Source organism: Sinocyclocheilus anshuiensis, unplaced genomic scaffold, assembly GCF_001515605.1.
Source record: "Sinocyclocheilus anshuiensis isolate Anshui unplaced genomic scaffold, SAMN03320099.WGS_v1.1 scaffold1501, whole genome shotgun sequence".
Taxonomy (NCBI): Eukaryota; Metazoa; Chordata; class Actinopteri; order Cypriniformes; family Cyprinidae; genus Sinocyclocheilus; species Sinocyclocheilus anshuiensis.
This window is the reverse complement of record NW_015544287.1, coordinates 718,221-738,819: the sequence shown is the minus strand read 5'-3', so window position 1 is coordinate 738,819 and position 20,599 is coordinate 718,221. Positions and strand designations below refer to the sequence as shown.

Here is a 20,599-nt window from a genome sequence, read left to right as displayed (position 1 = left end):
CAAATATTTTATCGGGAGCGTTTATGCTGGTATGTTGTGGAGCTTAGGACATATTACAGAACCATTTGATGTAAATTTCTTCGATGTACTGAAATAAAATCTATATAGATTACTTTTATGCGGGCTTTAGCGGGCGGGAGCGGGACAAAACATGAATGTCGCGGGACCAGATAAGATATATTTCTGCGGGAGCGGGCGGGCGCAGGACAGAATCTTGCGGGAGCGGGCGGGCGCAGGACAGAATCTTGCGGGAGCGGGACTGAAAAGTCCGTCCCGCGCAGGTCTCTACCTCGTGTCTATATACTTTTTAGGCTGACTTTGTAGACTTAATTTCAGTGAAAACATGTCTTAGTTGTGCTGGCTGTTGATCAGATTTTAGATTTTAGAAAAATAATCTTTTAGAATGCAAATCAAAGGAAAGATCAATATCATGTCGGTATTTATTTTAGTTTAGTCCATGTTGCATAATGCTGGCATGATTAATTTTATACAACAATATATTCGTAACATTTGTTTAGGGTTGTAACGATATAGCGGTATGACGGTTTATCACGGTTTGAACGCGCACGGTTATCATACCGTAAACATTTGCATATCTACGTAAAAAAAAATCTCACCCGCGCGTGTGCAATGTATTTCCGCTCGGCTGCTTCACTCTGCATTCACTCGGCTGCTTACACGCACGTGCGGCAGAGAAAATGACAGAGACCGAGATTATATCTCATCTCCATCCCCGCCGAAAAAAAAGTTAATATCTGATGAATGGATAAATCAAAAGTAGATATGATATGAGTCTGTGAATATTTAAGCGCAACGAGACTGCTATATGAATAATCTGCTTGTTTCTGCATGTCTCTGAGTGGCGGCGTTTTATCTACTGCGTACTGAAGTATGCATGATGCTAATGGTGTTTTCAGCGTCTACATAAACATGAACATCAGCAGAGCTGCTCTGAGAGAAAACTTAAACATTTCCTAGTTTTATTTGAGAAAAACCATTGTCAAATACACAGGTCCGCTACAACCCGTCAAAATAAAAGTTCGATTTAACTTGAAATTATGACAGAAATATATTAGCATTGTATATTAGCATGTGAATATATTAGCAATGTGCTTCAAAGTTATAATAACAACAATAATAATATTCTTTATAATAAAATAATTTATTTAAACATGGTTTTTAAGGATCATCATGTTTGTCCATGTTTTAACTTAAGGATAAAAGGAGTTTTACATTTTCATTTGATAACATTTTAAAACATTAATTAAAATGTAAATGTGTGATATAGATATGCATAAGGTGTACAGCTTTATTTTAGTTTTTTTTTTAATTATTTATTTATTCATAAAGGAGACTTCAATACTTTCATTAAAATGGTTTAAAGTTTGTTGTAATAAAGGATTTGTTCACTCAAATAACTTGTTCTTGTTCTTTTAAGAGTCATTGTTACTGATAAGAATTATTGTTTAATATATACCGTGAAAACCATGATATTTCCTGAGACGATTATCATACCGTGAAAAGCTCATACCGTTACAACCCTACATGTGTTGCTGGTTTCAGAGATACACAGTATAGTGAAGTGAAGTTAGACGTGGAGCAAGAAAGCCCCAGATTACTCTCTGCCGTTACTTCTGGAAAACATGTTCAGGTGTGAAAGCTGATCATTTGTGTCTCGTGCTCCACAGGCACGAGGTGGAGGCCTACATCAAAGCCAAGTACGTGGAGCGCAGGTTTGTCCAGAGACTCTCCGAAGACGAGATCAGACAGAAGGTTTCAGCACTGAGTAAACAAGATAAACCTCTCAGCGGCTGTTCGGATGCTCGCCCTTCAGGAGGACCATCAGCGTCTGCTTCATCAGGTGAGTGATCCCAACATCAGTGTGATCTGTCTGCTCTTTCCTGCAGTTTCACACTCTGTGGGGTCCATTTAACCTTTGCTTTGCCTTGCCGTGGCCCGTTTACCTGCTGTTAACTTCCGTCAGCATCCATGCGATGTGTTTGGACCACCGTGGACAGATGTTTGTGGTGTTTTACTCTGTGTCTGTGTGCGATCCTAACGCTGCTCTGGGCTTTTGTGTTGCTGAAGCGAACCACGAGTCTCTCTTCTGTGTAGACGAGCTCGATTCTCTCTTCTCCTACTTTAACACCTCCGCCAAGCCCTGCTGTCATAAGTACAGCTGTGTGTCTCTCCCGCCGTCCTGTTTCAGTGTCAGCATTCAGCACAATTCACAGTCACTGCTGCCTCACTTTTATTTCACCAGTGTGAATTTGAATTGAATTGAATCCAGGGTTATTAAATTAAATTAAATTAAATTAAATTAAAAATTAAATTAAAAATTAAATTAAAAATTAAATTAAATTAAATAAAACAATTGTTAATTAAAATGAATGTTAACTGAAATAAAATATAAAAATCTTCATCTTATTTTATTTCAGCTTGTTAATAAGGTAGCATTTCTCATTTTCATTTAGTTTAACTTGTTTTACTAAAACTAAATAAAAAAATATATATATATAGACATTTAAAAATAACAAAAAAATAATAAAAATGACAAAAACAACAAAATTAAAGCTTAACAAAAATTAACACAAGAGCAAAAAACATAAAAAACAAAAAAAAAAAAATTTATTTTGTTAATATCAAAATAGTATAATATCAATAGTATTTTAAAGGCACAATATGTACGATTTTTTTATTAAAATATCCAAATCTTCATCTTATTTTATTTCAGCTTGTTAATAAGGTAGCATTTCTCATTTTCATTTAGTTTAACTTGTTTTACTAAAACTAAATAAAAAAATATATATATATAGACATTTAAAAATAACAAAAAAATAATAAAAATGACAAAAACAACAAAATTAAAGCTTAACAAAAATTAACACAAGAGCAAAAAACATAAAAAACAAAAAAAAAAAAATTTATTTTGTTAATATCAAAATAGTATAATATCAATAGTATTTTAAAGGCACAATATGTAAGATTTTTTTATTAAAATATCCAAAAACCACTAGAACGGTGTTATATATTTTGCTGACTTGTGTACTTAAATTATCCCAAGTGTTTCAAAGAATGTTTAAATCCAGAGAAATAAGCAATTTTAACTAGTGACACGGAGCGTGTCTATAGTGTCATTGTGTTATTGTGTCGCCTGCCAATGACGTCATAACTAGAGATCGACCGATATATCGATTTACCGATATTTTTCCCGATATTTAAGCATTTTACAATAATCGGATATCGGTTTTGTAATATCGGATTCACCGATAAACGCCGCCATCTTGTAGATGTTTTGAGAATTGCGTGCAGGATCAACACTGCAGTGCGTCTGAGGGGAAACAAGGCAACAACAACGGCGTGCACAGGTACTTGATTTACTGTAGTTAGTAAATTTTATTTAACATAACAGCCATTAATGCACAAATTAGATGTATTACATAAATGCCTGATATGCAGTTTATGCAGCTTGGCTCGAAAAAAATGGAGATGAACTCACGGAGTCATGTAAGATAATCCGTCAAGTCCTGTCCCAATAAAGACGTAACTTTGCATGAGTTAAATAATACAGCCATGAATGAGCGCATGTTGGAAATAAAAAGAACGACAAAAACATTATTAATAATTCTGATGTAACATGCCAGTTGAGAAATGCAATAAAATACAATGTTTTGTTTGTTATATTTCAATATTCCAGAGAATATTATTCAGTGAATTAACATTATCCAGTGAATTATTCTTCACTCTTTAGCCTATTAAACAGCTTATAAACCTACTAAAACTGTCGTTTAAAATGAAGTTGATATGACTCCATTCAATTATTTATTTTCTCCATTTGAAAACATTAGACCTTCTACTTTTATTTTGCTTATTGTTAATATTAGTGTTGCTGCTGATGCTTTAAATAAAATGTTTTTTTTTAATTGTTGTAATGTGAAGATTAAATTTAACATGACAGACTGCTCATTTTCAACACTTTTTTTTTTAAGTTGGCTGAAAGGAGGAAAAACCAAAGTGAAGCATGGACTTACTTCACTCAGTCATTTATTTACTTTATAACAGTAAATAAATATCGGTTCTGCATATCGGTTATCGGGCACATAAACATGCAAATAATTGGTATCGGTATCGGTTATAAAATATCAATATCGGTTGATCACTATTTAAGTGTAATGTCTATTTTTCCCATTTTATTATCTGCTGGCACAGATAGTAAGTCAAATTGTTTACAAAAAAATAATAGCACATCCCTTTCAACAAGCCGCACGATTCGAGGTATTATTTGTCTGCACAAATAGTGAAGTTTCATTCTTATCAAGGGGAGTTTGTTGAAAAGGTTTCTGTGTTAAAATACCAATAAAAATGAGTGAATTCACCCATTTTTCTCTCTTGGGTCTATAGAGTTGAAGGATTGACTGGCAGATGAGGAATACAAGTCTGTGTGTGTTGGCAGGGAACAGTGGTTCGGTTCAGTTCATTTCAGTGGCCCTTGTGACCTCAAAGTGCTGTCAGCAGTTTTAGGGTTCAACGTTGACAGACAGACACACAGAAACACACACAATTGAACACACAGCTCAATCTGAACAGACCCTACACAAAACAACACCTCCAGGAAAGAGATTTGGAGCAACTCTTTCTCCTTTGCTGTCTCGACCGTATCAATCCAGTCAGACCTGCACAAATGTATGTGTTTGACAGAAAGCACCTGCAATGCCTCTAATGCCCCAAGAACATAAAATAATTTCTGTCTCTCTTGACCTTTCATGTTTAACAGTTCATACTTGTAAACTACCAAGCACTTCAGCAAACATTACTGAATGCAGTGAAGATGTACATCATGCAATAATGTCAGCCGATCTCTTCAAATCACCCACTAGTCAACAGCAAAAAGACACGAGCTGAATAAAGAAGATTTACACACAAATTTATGAAATGATATTAGCACTGTAATGTTTGCGTGTCCTTCAAGCAAACAATGGGCTTTACCGCCTTGAGATCAAAGTCAATTTGTATGATCAGTTAAACAGGCGTCTTTCTTCCAACTGGCGCTTTTATTTGACCGTAAACTCACAGAAATACAGCTTTTGTTGATTTGAAAAACGCTTGGTGAGTATTCATCATCATTCATTATTACGACAGAAAAGAAGTCATCTGAATGATGATGACTTGAGAAAAAGACTTAGAAAACAGTAATTCTTCAGTGTCAATTCTATTCAGAGTCTAATAAAATAAACATTTAAACACGATGCAAAGACGGATGGCAAAGATGGATGGAAGGGAGCAAGGAAAGAAGGAAGCATGGATGGACGGATGGATGGATTCCACACATCTATCCATCCATAGAGGGATAAAGGAAGAATAAATGGATGGATGCATAAAGTGATCAAGTAAAGAAGGATGGATGGATGGTTGAATGATGGATAGATAGATAGATGGATGGAGTGATAAAGGAAGGAAGTAAGGAAAGAAGGATGGATGGAAGGATGATAAGAGTGATAAAGGAAGGAAGGATGGATGGATGGATGATGATAGAGTGATAAAAGAAGGAAGAATAAATGAATGGATGGATGGATGGAAGGAAAAAAGGAATAAAGAAAGACTGTCCCTGAAATAAGTTTTTGTTTGACATTGCGTGAAAGTTGCAGAAACAAACTCCAGCAGCCCTTGATATGTGACAACAAATAAAGATTCAGTATTCAATATCGAATTCCTCTGTCTGAATACATGTGTGTGTGTGTGTGTAAAATAGTATATCAGTCTGGCGAGTAAACAAAAAAATGTACTAGCCAATGGCGATTATATTGCCAAGGTGTGCGTAGAGGGTTGCTCACCCTGCTTCATTCTACTACATTAATAAATCATTAGCTCATTCATGAACATGATTTCTGCCCGAGTCCCGTCGGATTGCATCGGCTGTGGGGATGAAGACCACAACTCCCATGATTCCACACTCAGTCACAGCGTCATCAAACTAGCCTTTGTCTCTGTTTATTTTGAATAAGCGCCCTCTAGCGGCGAAAATTACATATTGTGCCTTTAATGATACTAAAATAGCATTGAATGACAGGAAGATAAATGTACTGAATTGCAATTCAATGAAATTCAATAGTCATACAAAAAAATTTAGACAAAGTAATACATTTTCATGAATCATATTATACTTAATTATAAACATAATTAACTAATATTATTAATTTTGACTAATTATGCCTATTTATTGCCATTCATATATCCGATCATGCACAATAGATTATTTTACACAGTAAAACACAATAAATGCTTTTACTTTCATATAATAAATGTTATTCCTCATACAGTATGTAGATACATTTCTTTAATTGATTAGACAGGTTTCTTAAAAATGAAATTGAATACTGCCAGAATGATTATTACAACCATAAAACAGATTTTACATTTTGCATGAGCACAAAATCCCCACAAATGTATCTCTTCACTTTATAAAAGTAAATGCTGACATCAAAATGTGAATCTGTTCATTATACATTTATACTGAGCTGTAACCTCTTAAAGGTTTTAAAAATAGACCATCACAAATTTCTGATTTCAAATATTGATTATATTGATTACATTTTAGTTTTTCTGAATTTCCCCATTTGATGTATGTGAACATGAAAAATGAAATGTAGTATTAAAAACTGCTACTACTAGTGGTTTTCTGATCTTCTTTGAATGTTGTTCAACTTTAATTCTCCATATTAAAATTCAAATTCAGTAATTTCGCATCCTGATTGCTAACTCGGTTCAAGTTTAGACCGAATTGCGTGTTAAGTTGAATTAAAATTCTAAAATGTGCCCAATCAACGCCCTGCTGGCTCTCTATGAAGAAAACGTTGCATCTCTCCATCGCTCAACATCAACATACATTTTCAAGTTTATTTGTAAAGCTCTTTTCATGATGCAAATCGTTGCAAAGCAGCTTTACAGAAAATTACATTTCTACATTATATTTAGTACTAAATTCCCATTTCCATTTCCATCGCTCTTGCCTGTTTGTCTTCTCTGTTGGACGTTTTTGTGCACTTCCACTTGTTTTCCTGCATCACGCTGTGTTTGGTGCTGGTTTGCACACCGTGTCACAGAAGAGTCTGTGTGTAAGTGTAACTCTCTGTTTGACAGTGAAAAGCTCAGACGGTGACATGACGAACCTCACAGATGGCAGCAGAGAGACTTCCTCCAGTTCGCTCAACAGCACAGGTCTGTCTGATCTCCAGAGCTGCCACTGTTCTGGACACAGATTGTGTGATGGTTCTCATGCGCTGTTGATCATCTGTCGTTCAGAAGCCCCAGAGCCTCACGAGGAGAGTCCTGGTGAAGATCTGGAGGTTTTCTGCGAGCCCAAGCAGTTGACGCCGGGCCTGCAGCTGTACTGGGCGTCTTTCTCCCGCAGTCTGCCGGACATGGCTGAAGCTCTCGCCCACGGAGCAGAAGTCAACTGGACCAACACAGACCACGAGAACAGGACGCCGCTCATAATGGCTGTTCATGGGGTGAGGAGAACACATCAGACCTGATCGATTGGTGTGAAAGAGCCAGATTCACTTCTTCATGACATTATACACAACTATTCTTGTGTGTGTGTGTGTGTGTGTGTGTGTGTGTTTGGGGTTTTTGTTTTGTATTGTTTTTTGTTTTGTTTTCTGTTGTTTTTGGCTTTTTTGGTTTTCTTTTATCTGTTTTGTTTTGTGTTGTTGTTTTTTTCTGTTTTTCTTTTCTTTTGTGCATTTTTTTGGGTGTTTTTTATTCTTTTGTTTTGTTGTTTTTTATTTTCTTTTGTGCATTTTAAGTTTTTGTGTTATCTTTTGTGTTTTGTTTTCTTTTGTTTTTTGTTGTGTTTTTGTTTTCGGTTGTGCATTTTGTTAAATTTTTGTTTTTTTGTTTTCTTTTGTACGTTTTATTTTAATTGTGTGTGTCTTTGGTTCATTCTTGCTTTGTGTTTTGTTAGTTTTTTGTATGTTTTGTTTTGTGTAATATTTTGCCTTTTTATTTTTTTATTTAATTTTATTTATGAATTGTTTTTGTTGTTTGGTTTTGGCTTTGTTTCATTTGTTATTTTTGTTTTGTTTTTCTGCTTTGTTTTGCTTTTTGCTTCGTCTCCCTACAACAGTTAAATATACACATTAGGTTATTTTACTTCTAAAATAATGTTAGTTCTTTACATTAAAATACTAAATGGTCCTGGTTTTATTGTATGATTCATCAGTGCATGCCAAATTTAAATGTGAAATGCATCACATTACAGAAGTGTTATGGATTATGAATGCTGTTTTATTTTTATCTTCTGGCAAAGGCTTGAAAGTGTGTGATGAGTTTATCACACGTGTGTCTGTATCAGGGGTCTCTGGCCAGCTGTGAATTCCTGCTCCAGAATTCGGCCAGCGTCAACCAGCAGGACAATCTGGGCAGAGGGCCTTTACATCACGCCACTCTCCTGGGACACACCGGGTCAGTTCTGCTCAACACTCAGGTCTTGTTTCGTAAATGGTTTGTTTCTGTTCCGTTGCTTGAATGTTGTGCACATTTCTTAGTTGTGACTCCTGGTTTAATGTTATGATTTTTTTTTTTGCTGCTGCAGGCAAGTGTGTTTATTTCTGAAACGGGGAGCCAATCAGAATGCAGCAGATGTCGAGAATCAAACGCCGCTTTCAATCGCGGTCAAGGCAGCAAACGCTGATATTGTCACGCTGTGAGTTGCCATTGCTGTTTGTGTTTGTACCTTTTGAAAAAGAAAGCAGTGTCGAGACATTAAGTGTTAACGGTTGAATGTGTTTCTGTGTGTGCAGGCTGCGGCTGGCCAAGATGAACGAGGAGATGCGGGAATCCGAGGGTCTGTATAGTCAGTCAGGTCAATATAACTCTAACAGCCTCACTGAAATGCAGTATCGGAAATGTATGGAGGAGTTCATTAACTTACAGCTCAGAGACTCCTGATGTATGCCGAAATCACCACAACCTGAAGCAAACGCACAAAACCAGTGAATGTACACAGCTATCACATGAAGCTGAGCTTCAGCTGGCCCCAGGATGGGTTCATCTAGCTTAGTATTTGAATGTAAAGTGAACAATAATAGGACATGTGCAATAACTAGTCTTGTGAAAGAGTGATGTGAAAACATGCACCTTATTTACATTGTGTGTATGTGTCTTAAAACGGTCGGTCTGTAAGAGTAGTGTAATGAAAGCTCGGCCCACTCAGTATATTCAGGATCACTCTGGCGCATTCCTGATATTTATCACAATATTATACTTGAGGAAGTGAAATCAAATCAGTATGTTTATAAATATTACATTTGTGAAGACATAGTAGATCTGTATAATTCAGTGTTAGACAACACTGTATTTGACCATAGATAATATATCAGTAATTAGGAATGCATGTTTTGTTAACGATGACAGTAAAAAAAAAAAATGTATCTATATTGAAAATCTATTTTAGCACAAAGTAACACTTTTTTTTTTAACTTTTAAAAAAATATTTGATGTAGCAGCCTTTGGTTTTATGCAGATCAGTTGAAATTTGACAGAATTTACATTACAGAAAGAAATAAAATGAGAAGATATTCACACGTTTAGCATTAATCATATAAATATATAATGTTATATATAATTGGTCAAATTAACACATTTAAATTTATTAATTAATATGTAAATTATATTTAATATATTTTGTAATTTATTTATATATATATATATATATATATATAATTTTAAAATAATTAAATTATATGTAATTGTCTGTAAAATTTTATTTTATAGTTTTTTGTAAAATAGCTAAAATATTTTAAGTAATTAGTGTATTTATGTATATTACAAGATAAATTTGACCGTCTGAATGTTGCTATAAATATGATATTTTGATCATTTAATTTAGTTTAAGTGAATGTGCCAAATGAGTTGTCCCGATTATTAGCAGGAGCTGCAGTACTGCATGGGTCTCAGAGGGGCGCAGTAGAGCTGGACTCTACACCCCACTGCTGCTGTTCAGACACATACAGAGGCTTTCATCTTCCTCTGCTCCATTTGGCGACAGATGTTTACCTCTTTGATTTTCACTGATTTTAATTGAGCTCTTTTAAACAAAATCTTATATTTAAACTTCTAAGCATCGTATCATTCCTGCAGTTTCTTTACAGAGCAGTCTAAAAGCATTCTCAGGCTTATTAGGATGCAAATAAAGGTCGGAAATGATGGTATTATTATATATAATTCTGCAAAGCAATGTTGTATGTGTTATTTCTGAACAGCTCTCTTCATGTATCTGCTTTATTTCTCACTGTTATGACACTGATTGTTATTTTATGTGGTAATTATGTATCACACGTAACTCGTATTGAACCCAGAATGTTTCTTTAAACAGAAATCAACACACTTTGCCAAACACTTGACAGTATTTCATCAAAATGTGTTTTATGTGCTACTAAATGATAAATATCAAGAGAGCTTGATGTAAACGGTCAGTAAATCTACTTCATCTGCATCATGTGCTTTTCACCTCTGCGTTTCCTCCTTTCCTGCTGCTGCGTTCTCTGAGTTTCTGCTGTGAGGTAGCACAGGTATGCGCTCCTCTCTCTGTCTGGAGTTTTGAGTTTTGAGTATAGACGCACGCACTCTACTTCCTCCATAATCGAGCTGTTTTCTCTTTGCAGGAGATGAGACGTACCAGGACATCTTCCAAGACTTCTCTCAGATGGCATCGAACAACCCAGACAAGCTCAACCGCTACTGAGCGAACACAGCAGACTTCCTCAACATTACTGCAGTGTGGGATTTCTTCCAAATCGGATTGGCTGCAGATTATTGTGCATAATATAAAATGTTTTCATCATTAGGTTTTGTCTTCATTGACATGATTTTTTTTTTATATATGAAATCAATGGTGCTGCCCACATAATCTGGGTGACACCAGCAGAATTGTTGCATTTTTATTGTAAACGTTTCAAATGTGACCCTGCAGCACATGTGTGCAGGCTGCGGCTGGCCAAGATGAACGAGGAGATGCGGGAATCCGAGGGTCTGTATAGTCAGTCAGGTCAATATAACTCTAACAGCCTCACTGAAATGCAGTATCGGAAATGTATGGAGGAGTTCATTAACTTACAGCTCAGAGACTCCTGATGTATGCCGAAATCACCACAACCTGAAGCAAACGCACAAAACCAGTGAATGTACACAGCTATCACATGAAGCTGAGCTTCAGCTGGCCCCAGGATGGGTTCATCTAGCTTAGTATTTGAATGTAAAGTGAACAATAATAGGACATGTGCAATAACTAGTCTTGTGAAAGAGTGATGTGAAAACATGCACCTTATTTACATTGTGTGTATGTGTCTTAAAACGGTCGGTCTGTAAGAGTAGTGTAATGAAAGCTCGGCCCACTCAGTATATTCAGGATCACTCTGGCGCATTCCTGATATTTATCACAATATTATACTTGAGGAAGTGAAATCAAATCAGTATGTTTATAAATATTACATTTGTGAAGACATAGTAGATCTGTATAATTCAGTGTTAGACAACACTGTATTTGACCATAGATAATATATCAGTAATTAGGAATGCATGTTTTGTTAACGATGACAGTAAAAAAAAAAAATGTATCTATATTGAAAATCTATTTTAGCACAAAGTAACACTTTTTTTTTTAACTTTTAAAAAAATATTTGATGTAGCAGCCTTTGGTTTTATGCAGATCAGTTGAAATTTGACAGAATTTACATTACAGAAAGAAATAAAATGAGAAGATATTCACACGTTTAGCATTAATCATATAAATATATAATGTTATAAATATATATTTTTCTGTAATGGTAAAATCCTATATATATATATATATATATATATATATATATATATGAGACTTCTCTCAGATGGCATCGAACAACCCAGACAAGCTCAACCGCTACTGAGCGAACACAGCAGACTTCCTCAACATTACTGCAGTGTGGGATTTCTTCCAAATCGGATTGGCTGCAGATTATTGTGCATAATATAAAATGTTTTCATCATTAGGTTTTGTCTTCATTGACATGATTTTTTTTTTATATATGAAATCAATGGTGCTGCCCACATAATCTGGGTGACACCAGCAGAATTGTTGCATTTTTATTGTAAACGTTTCAAATGTGACCCTGCAGCACAAAAGCAGTCTTAAGTCGCTGGGGGATATTTGCAGCAATAGCCAACAATACATTGTTTGGGTCAAAATTATAGATTTTTCTTTTATGCCAAAAATCATTAGGATATTAAGTAAAGATCATGTTCCAAGAAGATATTTTGTAAATTTACTACCGTAAATATATTAAAACTTAATTTTTGATTAGTAATATGCATTGCTAAGAACTTCATTTGGACAACTTTAAAGATGATTTTCTCAATATTTAGATTTTTTTTGCACCCTCAGATTCCAGATTTTCAAATAGTTGCAAAAAAGCTTATTTATTCAGCTTTCAGATGATGTATAAATCTCAATTTTTAAAAAAAAATTGACGCTTATGACTGGTTTTGTGGCCCAGGGTCACATATAGGATTTCATTCATGGATCCATTGGTCTCTATATAGATTTTCAGATGAATGAGAGTAATGTAATATTTGAGCCATAGGACTTCATTTATGAAACATGCTGAATTAATTTTTGTGTTGATAAAACTAAGTAAATGCGACTGGTTTTACAAACAATTTACACAAATCCATTCGGCTTGTGTATCATAAATGAGGCCCATTTTAGTAAATTGCATCGGTGTATGACTGTAGAGCAAGGATTAAACAATTTACGTTTACATCATTTCGAAAAACTATACTTTCGTTACATAATTTACTTGACTATTCTACTTCAGTTTTGGAAGAGAAAATCTTGTGAAAACTCCTGTTAGCATGAACACGCCACTTTCTTTATATGTTCAAACAGTATACAAGTCAAACATATTCCTCCCACAGTGAGGGGTGTAAATTGTGTATATTCTGTACATACATTTTGGGTTGGGAAGTGTATTTTGTGGTACTTCAAATATTGTGATAAGCTTGTTTGCATTCATATTGTAATCATCTGTATGATCCATGCGCTTTTAAAGATTATTTTATCCATTGCAAATGTCTGACTGAAAATCTCAAAATATATTATAAATTGTTCTCTCTACATTTTTTAATAATGCCTTCTTTTCTTAAACATTTAGCACTAATTATATAAATATATAATGTTAATATTTTTCTGTAATATTGGTAAAATCGTTAAAGCAATATAAAATTATCGAATTATCCGTAAATTATATATATATATATATATATATATATATATAAAACGTAATTAGATTTTGTTTAGGTAGATTAAAAGATAAATATTATAGTCTGAATTAGGGGTGTGCGATATTGACAAAAAATGGTATCTTGATATTTTCTGGGATTTTATCGATGACGATAATTAGACGATAATAAGACATTTGGGCTGTTACCAAGCAAATTAAATCAACACAGAAGCTGCATCTGAAGTGGCGTTTAGATGTATTTACACACATGTATTTTGTTTAATGCATTTAACCTGCAATTACAAATGCATAACTAATGTTTTGATATATTAAACATAAAACGTTGAATACTGATATTTGAAATGATTTAAAACATGAAAAAAAGAAAAGAAAAAGAAAAAGCCGAAATGTGAATTTAAAACCGCCAGCAGGTGGCAGCAAGTCACTGTTAATAAGTGAGTCATTGCGATTGAACCGAGTCATTTAAACGGTTGATTCATTCAGGAACGAAACACCGTCATGTTGCTCAGAGACACAAAACAGCGCTGTGGCTGTATTCGGGATGATTTTTGTTGGCGAAATAGAGCAAAAACAAGCAATATGGTGTCTAAAACGCAAGTCTCTTAATTAACTTATTGTTTATTGAATTCAATGTCACCATTGTAATCATGGTATTTTTTGGAGAAAAACGGCACTCTTCGTGTGAAATTGATTAACTATATGAAGTGGTATAAATATATAAATTTTCTGCCATCATGTCTTGAATTTGAGATCATTCTAAATGCATTTTAATAGACTGAATCATGCAGTGAAAGAAAACACACTAAATGCGCACACGCACTAGTCTAGACTTCACGTAATGTATGCGTGCGCTCTGTAGGGATGTTTTGAATGGTTTTTGCAAAATACTCGATAATGTCAAATCGCACATCGTTAAAACAACAATTACGATATTATCGCAGACGATATATATCGCACACCCCTAGTCTGAATGTTATTTTACAGACTTTGCCATTACTGAAAGGAATAAAATTACTGTATGTAATTACAGTTTATGTATATTACAAGAAAAAAATTGTCAGAATTATATGAATATATTTTTAATTTTTTTACTTAAACCACTTAAAATATATATATTTTTTAAATCAAAATTCTAGTCTAAACCAATGTGTTAAACTAACAGTCTAAGCCGTCTCGTTTCGACCTTACATTATCAGATTGTATAGTCGTCTCCCATGCAGCGGGGGTTGCCATGTTTGTAATAGGCACAGCTCTGCGGCAGAGGCTGATGTTATGTGCGGTCTCTCTATAACGCAGCAGCCATTCAGTGATGGGCGACCTCATGCCCCTACCAGCTGTGCACCAACTCACCTTTTCATATCATGCTTTTATAAACTGGGAACATTACCCATCACACTGCTTCAGGTGCTTTATTTATAAACCTCGTAAAATAAGAAGGCTCAAGCCATGCATTATGGTTATTGCTAAGGTTAAATCCAACGTGAATAAGTGACTCAACCAGTTTCATTAGTGGGTAATGTGCAAAAAGGGTGGTAGGCACTAAAACTGTTGCAAGTGAAAGCGTGTCAATTAATCATCATATTGAGAAACTTCATTAGCTTATATCTGGCAAATGAGTGAAAAAGTATGGTGATTTAGTATGTGCCTAGTTATATCTATAACTGGTGTCTGACAGAAGGTATTGTCCTATGGGGAAGACGTAGGCCAGTTAGTGTGGGTCATGTTTGAAAATGTCCATGGCTCATATCTACAAAACCTTTTATCAAAGGAATTCTCTGAAGACTGGAAAGGTCGAACCAATGTTGTTAAATGGGATGGTTTTGTCGCTTAGCAACTGAGACAGTTGCGTTGACGAGCGATAGTAACATTTGTACTTTGTACTGTAGATGTGTCAACATTTAAACTACTTTGAAGTGTGTTGTAACGTTAGATATTCAATTAAATTGAAACCCAGTACTTACCTTTAAAAGTCAAACCAACATTTTCTCTCAAAAACTCCCGTCGTCTCACATGCACGCAATGACTCTTGGGATAGTCTGGGCTCTGAAGGATCCATCTGTAGTAACCTAAATGGACCGTGTTTGAAGGAGCCTTTGAATTGGGACTACCTTTGTTGCGCCTCTGTGATGCATTTGGTCTTCGAATGCAGCCTTTGAATTCGGACACAGCTATAGATTATGTAGACCAGTGGTTCCCAATCTGTGGTCTTATTGCACATTTTAGATGTCTGCCTAATCAAACACACCTGATTCAACTCATCAGCTCATTAGTAAAGACTCCAAAACCTCAAATGTGTTTGTCAGGTTAGAGCAAGGGTCTCCAAACTCAGTCCTGGAGGGCTGGTGTCCTGCAGAGTTCAGCTCCAACCCTAATTAAACACACCTGAACCAGCTAATTGAGGTCTTAAGCCGGATTTATACTTTCGCCTGGCTCCGCTTCGCGAGCCTCCACTGACTGCGCGCGCACCTTCCCAAACGGACGAGGCTTTTATACTAGTTGCATTCGCCATTGTACTATTCTTTGAAACAACAGGGGGCGACGAGGAGTAATTGTCCTTTAAAACCACTGGGAATCACCGGTGCACTCAAAGCGAACTTCCGCCAACACCGCGATGATGTCATATTTGCCGCGCGCACCTAAGCGAACTTGCGGACGCATCGAGTATAAATCAGCCTTTACTAGGCATACTAGAAACTTGCAGGTAGCTGTGTTGAGGCAAGTTGGAGCTAAACTCTGCAGGAAAACCGGCCCTCCAGGACTGAGTTTGGAGACACCTGGGTTAGAGAGACCAGGATTGGGAGCCACTGATGTAGAGCAGGGCTAGCCAACCCTGCTCCTGGAGGGCGACCTTCCCACAGGCTTCTGTTTCAACTCTGTCCCAACACGCTCTTAAAGTAATCTTGAACAACTTGATTAGCTGGTTTAGGTGCGTTTGATTAGGGTTGAAGCTAAACTCTGCAGGAACAGGGTTGGCTACTGCTGATGTAGACCTGAAAATCCTAGCAAACCCCTCTTGGTAATGTCAAGGTTTGACTATAGCTCTTTAACTCTTCAAGGTCCAGAACCAGCTAAAACAGATGTGTCAGGTTCCTGCGAAGCTCCAACACACCTGTCTGGAACTTTCTAGAGATCTTGAATACATTGATTAGTTGAGGCGTGTTTAATTAAGGCTGGAGCTAATCTCTGCTGGAAGGTGGCCCTCCAGGAGCAGGACTGGACACCCCTGAGCTAAAATGTCTTCAAGAATACTAGGAAATCACAGGCAGGTGAGTTTGATCAGGACTGGAACTAAACACTGCAGAACAGTCGCTCTCCAGGACCAGAATTGAAGAGCAACTCCAGAAGTCCAGAGGTTTCTCACCTGGACTTTCTAAAGCAGGTACGGGCAATTCCCGTCTGGTCCAGCCCAGAGTTTAGCTCCATCCATAATCAAATGCACCTGAAAAAACTAACCAAGGTCTTTAGGATTTCTTGAAAATTACAGGAAGGTGTGTTTGATTAAGAATGGGGCTAAACTCGAATTGCCCATCCCGGCTCTAAACCATCATAAGAGGTTTCATCCTACATGATTTTTCAATTATTTGCTGGGTTTCTGCCAGATGTGTACCCTTTCCTATGGCTTGAAACAGTTGCAACAGTGGCATGGCTGATCTTGCTAACTGCCTCCAGTCATCTGGTGTCTAATAACTGAACGCAGAAGGAAACCTCAGTTCATTAATTTTGAAACTGGGTGACCCATCTGTCTGGTGTGCCATGTCATTTCCTTCCTGAAATCGCTGAACTGATGCACTGGAGAAATTATTGCATTGACCGCTTCGTAAAATCGAACATTAACAGTGACCTGGGAAGGGTGAGCGTATAAGACAAATCAAGCAATGTGAAATGGTTTTAAAATTGAATGACTTGACAGTAACTTATATGAAATAGTGTTATGTCATCATTTCCATGTGAGGATTGGTCAGATGATAAAGTCATTTAATTTTATTCAAGCTAGCGCTGAGTATCTTCCAGGCATCCATCCTTGCTCTGCGGTGGAGAGGAAATCTGTGGTTGGCTTCCTGCAGAGAGATGGAGAGCCACTGCTTGAGTCCTTTTTCCTCCATTAAAAAATACATTTGCACAAAAACAAAGAAGCCAAGCTCCATTAATATAATCTGTTTGATTGTAGTGTCCAACCCTCATCCTCACTGTCCTGGCAAGCTTTCCTCAAGAGTTCCAGGATAGTTAACTGTTATTTTAAACTTTTCCATTGGTGCTTCATACTTGTAAAAAAGCGACATGAGATTGGGACTGCTAATGCTTCAAATACTGAAACGCAAGAAGCCAAACTCTGTCATAGCCTACTTAACATTAACATCAAGTGGAGAGTGTAGGAGCTAACCACAACCATTTTCACAGCCCACAATTGTGCTACCTCTCTGCTTAATGAGTTCTTTGCCTAATGAACCAAAGTCTTCTCCAGTCTTTTCCGGAAGTTGACCATTCAGAATTGACTCATGAGTTCACTTTAAAAAAAAATCACTAGCATGCAAGCATGGAGAATCCAAACAGACTTGTGGAATTATTCATTTGACTGTAATGATGAATGAAGATGGAATGAAAGGGAGCTGTCAGCAACATACTTTCACACCACAATCGTCCACCTAATGGCTGGAAAATTGTGGATGTTTGTTGCCCTATACCATCCATTTAGCTCACTCACTCGCGTTGCTTTTCTATTCCTCTATTCTTACTTCCCAGAATAGGGAGGCCCCTGTAGTTGCTCTCTCCAGTGGAGACACTTTTAAGAGCAGTGTCCCAAGGGTCTCGTCAACTACACCTCAGTGCTTCGCCAGTGAATAGCTGGAAAATCTACTGAATCCATGACAGTAAATCTGGCTTCCAGCTGTGCTCAAAGAGAGAACTCAGACAGGTTAGCCCAAGAAGCAGCAGCCTCTGTTGTGGAGGTTAATTCAATCAACATACAGCCAGGCCCGACAGTCTATCAGTGTACAAAATTTCTTGGCAAGGTCTGCTCTGTATATTTTATTCAAGAAACACTGGACATAGATGCCCAATGAAACACATTATGAAAGCAACTGGAATATATACACATCTGTGTGTGTGTACATGTGTGTATATTCTTATATATATATATATATATATATATATATGTGTGTGTGTGTGTGTGTGTGTGTGTGTGTGTGTACACTATGTGCTCTACCCATCACAGAATCAAACTTTACTAGTCATTTTACTTTTGAATGGAAATTATTTCCCTCAAATTCAGAGCTGTGTGAAAGATTAGGCCTGGTGGTCTACCTGCAAAAACCTAGTCCTTAGATCCCTATGACGTGAATATTGTAAACAAATTTGGGTTTTTGCAATGGACTTGATCCACTAAAAATAATGGCTTAATTACCTGTGACACAATTACTAGACTCGCATAAAAAGTAGCAGGAATTTAATTGGAGAATACGCTGTGGCACTGACACTGAATACAATATCACAACCTTTCTGGTTTTTATGGTGCATTTTCCAAGTTTCATGTGCACCTAACATTTTCAAAAATGGAACAGGCTACAAATGGCAAACTCCCTGGGCAGTGCACTTACTACGGAACTAGGGAGCAGACTGAGGTGCACCCAAAGACTGTCCACTAACAGAAGCTTATCAGCTAGGTTCATCTCTTATATAAACTCAATTCCTTTGGCGTAGTTCATGGGATGTGGGCACTGTAGATATGCAGTCATGGGAGCAAAGAGTTTACTATCAAGCGATAGCCCTTTTCAGGATGGTTTTAAATAAATTACCTCAACTGTGGTTGAAATGTTGTCGAGTTGTGTAGAGTTGTGAGTGCTTAAAGTTAAGGTAAAGCCGCTCTATGAACAAACAGAATTTACAAAGACCTTCTAAACAAGTTTCAACCTTGGCATCTTCCATTGTTTGATAAACTCATGTTATTGGTTGAGCAAAGAGTTATGAGCAGCCAAGTCAGGCCTTTTAAACAAACAGATCGCAGATCCATTTGATGCTGCTAGAAATCCTGCAGGTCATTGGAACTTGGTCACATATTGTGACTTTTACTATTCCCACTGGGAGAACCATGGGTCTGACCCTTGTGTTCCATTACAGCATTGTATTTATGATGTTCCGCAATTCTTGCCAAGATCCACAAATTCCCTGACTCTCAAGGACTCATAACAGTCATCCCTTTCCCCAGTTCAAATGGCCAGCCAGCGTGTCCATCACTGCACCCAGCAAGTACAACAAACAGAAGGCTCTCGACCACCTCCAGTGCCTGGACACCCGTCTCAAACGTTTCTCCAACAGCACTCTGGCCAATCCGCTGACTGACCAAACTCTTGCCATCCGTTCTATCATCAGTAGTTACTCAGTGCAGCTTCAACAGACTGTGACTTCATGGCAAAGAGCAGTGGGAGGTATTTGTTCACCAACAACCGTACTTTGGTAGGACGCGCCATTCTCCAAGTTTTCGCTTTGACCCTTTAGGGTCATATCAAGACAAGTCTCTGTTTCCCTGGTAGATACGTATCACCTTGTATGGTCATATATTCAGAAAACAGGCAATGAAGGAAAGATGTCGACACATAAAGTGCATTAATATAGTGGTTTCATCTGCATTTTTTCTGCTTTGCTATGATGTTGACTCGCCAGGACTGCAGTTCTTCTAAATGCAGTTTACAAGAGCACGGTCCATTAAAGGGTTAGTTCACCCAAAAATTTAAATGAGCCCATAAATTACTCACCCTCAAGTCATCCTAGGTGTATATGACTTTCTTCTTTCAGACGAATCCAGTCGGAGTTATATTAAAAATTGTCTTTGATCTTTCAAGCTCTATTGTACTCAGCAGGTGTTGCAGTGCTTCGGTTCAAATGACGTGAAATAAAAAGCACCCTTCCACAAAAAAAAGTGTCTCACACAGCTCCGGGGGGTGAACAAAGGCCTCCTGTAGCGAATCGATGCGTTTTTGTAAGAAAAATATCCATATACAAAACGTAATAATCACTTGAATCTAGCTTGCGCTCACTGTTTTAAACAGAAGCAGTTCCGGGGGAATGACGTATGAGGTCAGCTTTGCGCATGCGCGGCTCAGAACTGACGCACGCGGAGAGATCGAAACAAAACAACGGTCACTAATTAGAAGTACAAAACGAGGATTTGTAAAGAATGTCAGAGGATTTCGATATAAGCCTAGAGGAGACTGGTTTTCCTTTGCTAAAGTAAGGAAACTTTGCTTCTTTTGATCCTGTAAACCAACGTTGGTTTTCACGAGACGCACCGGCGCATGCACAGCGCTGAACTCATGCGTCATGCTCCC

The 20,599-nt window shown here is 36.9% G+C and overlaps 1 protein-coding gene across 7 annotated transcripts in view; it reads left to right on the top strand.

Annotated features, from left to right (window-relative positions):
- LOC107698054 (arf-GAP with coiled-coil, ANK repeat and PH domain-containing protein 2) overlaps window positions 1–12,171 on the top strand; it is a 55,648-nt gene extending 43,477 nt beyond the window's left edge. For 3 of the 7 annotated variants that reach the window (XM_016498969.1, XM_016498973.1, XM_016498967.1), the window contains 6 exons: window positions 1,689–1,861; window positions 7,138–7,215; window positions 7,300–7,508; window positions 8,354–8,463; window positions 8,594–8,704; window positions 8,802–8,994. In XM_016498969.1, the coding sequence (XP_016354455.1) occupies window positions 1,689–1,861; window positions 7,138–7,215; window positions 7,300–7,508; window positions 8,354–8,463; window positions 8,594–8,704; window positions 8,802–8,949 (829 nt within the window). In that variant the 3' untranslated portion in view covers window positions 8,950–8,994. Of the gene's footprint in view, window positions 1–1,688; window positions 1,862–7,137; window positions 7,216–7,299; window positions 7,509–8,308; window positions 8,464–8,593; window positions 8,705–8,801; window positions 8,995–10,664; window positions 10,970–11,885 lie in introns of those variants that run through there. The other 4 variants (XM_016498971.1, XM_016498972.1, XM_016498970.1 and 1 more) reach the window with 4 other exon arrangements.
- Window positions 12,172–20,599: the final 8,428 nt, after the last annotated feature.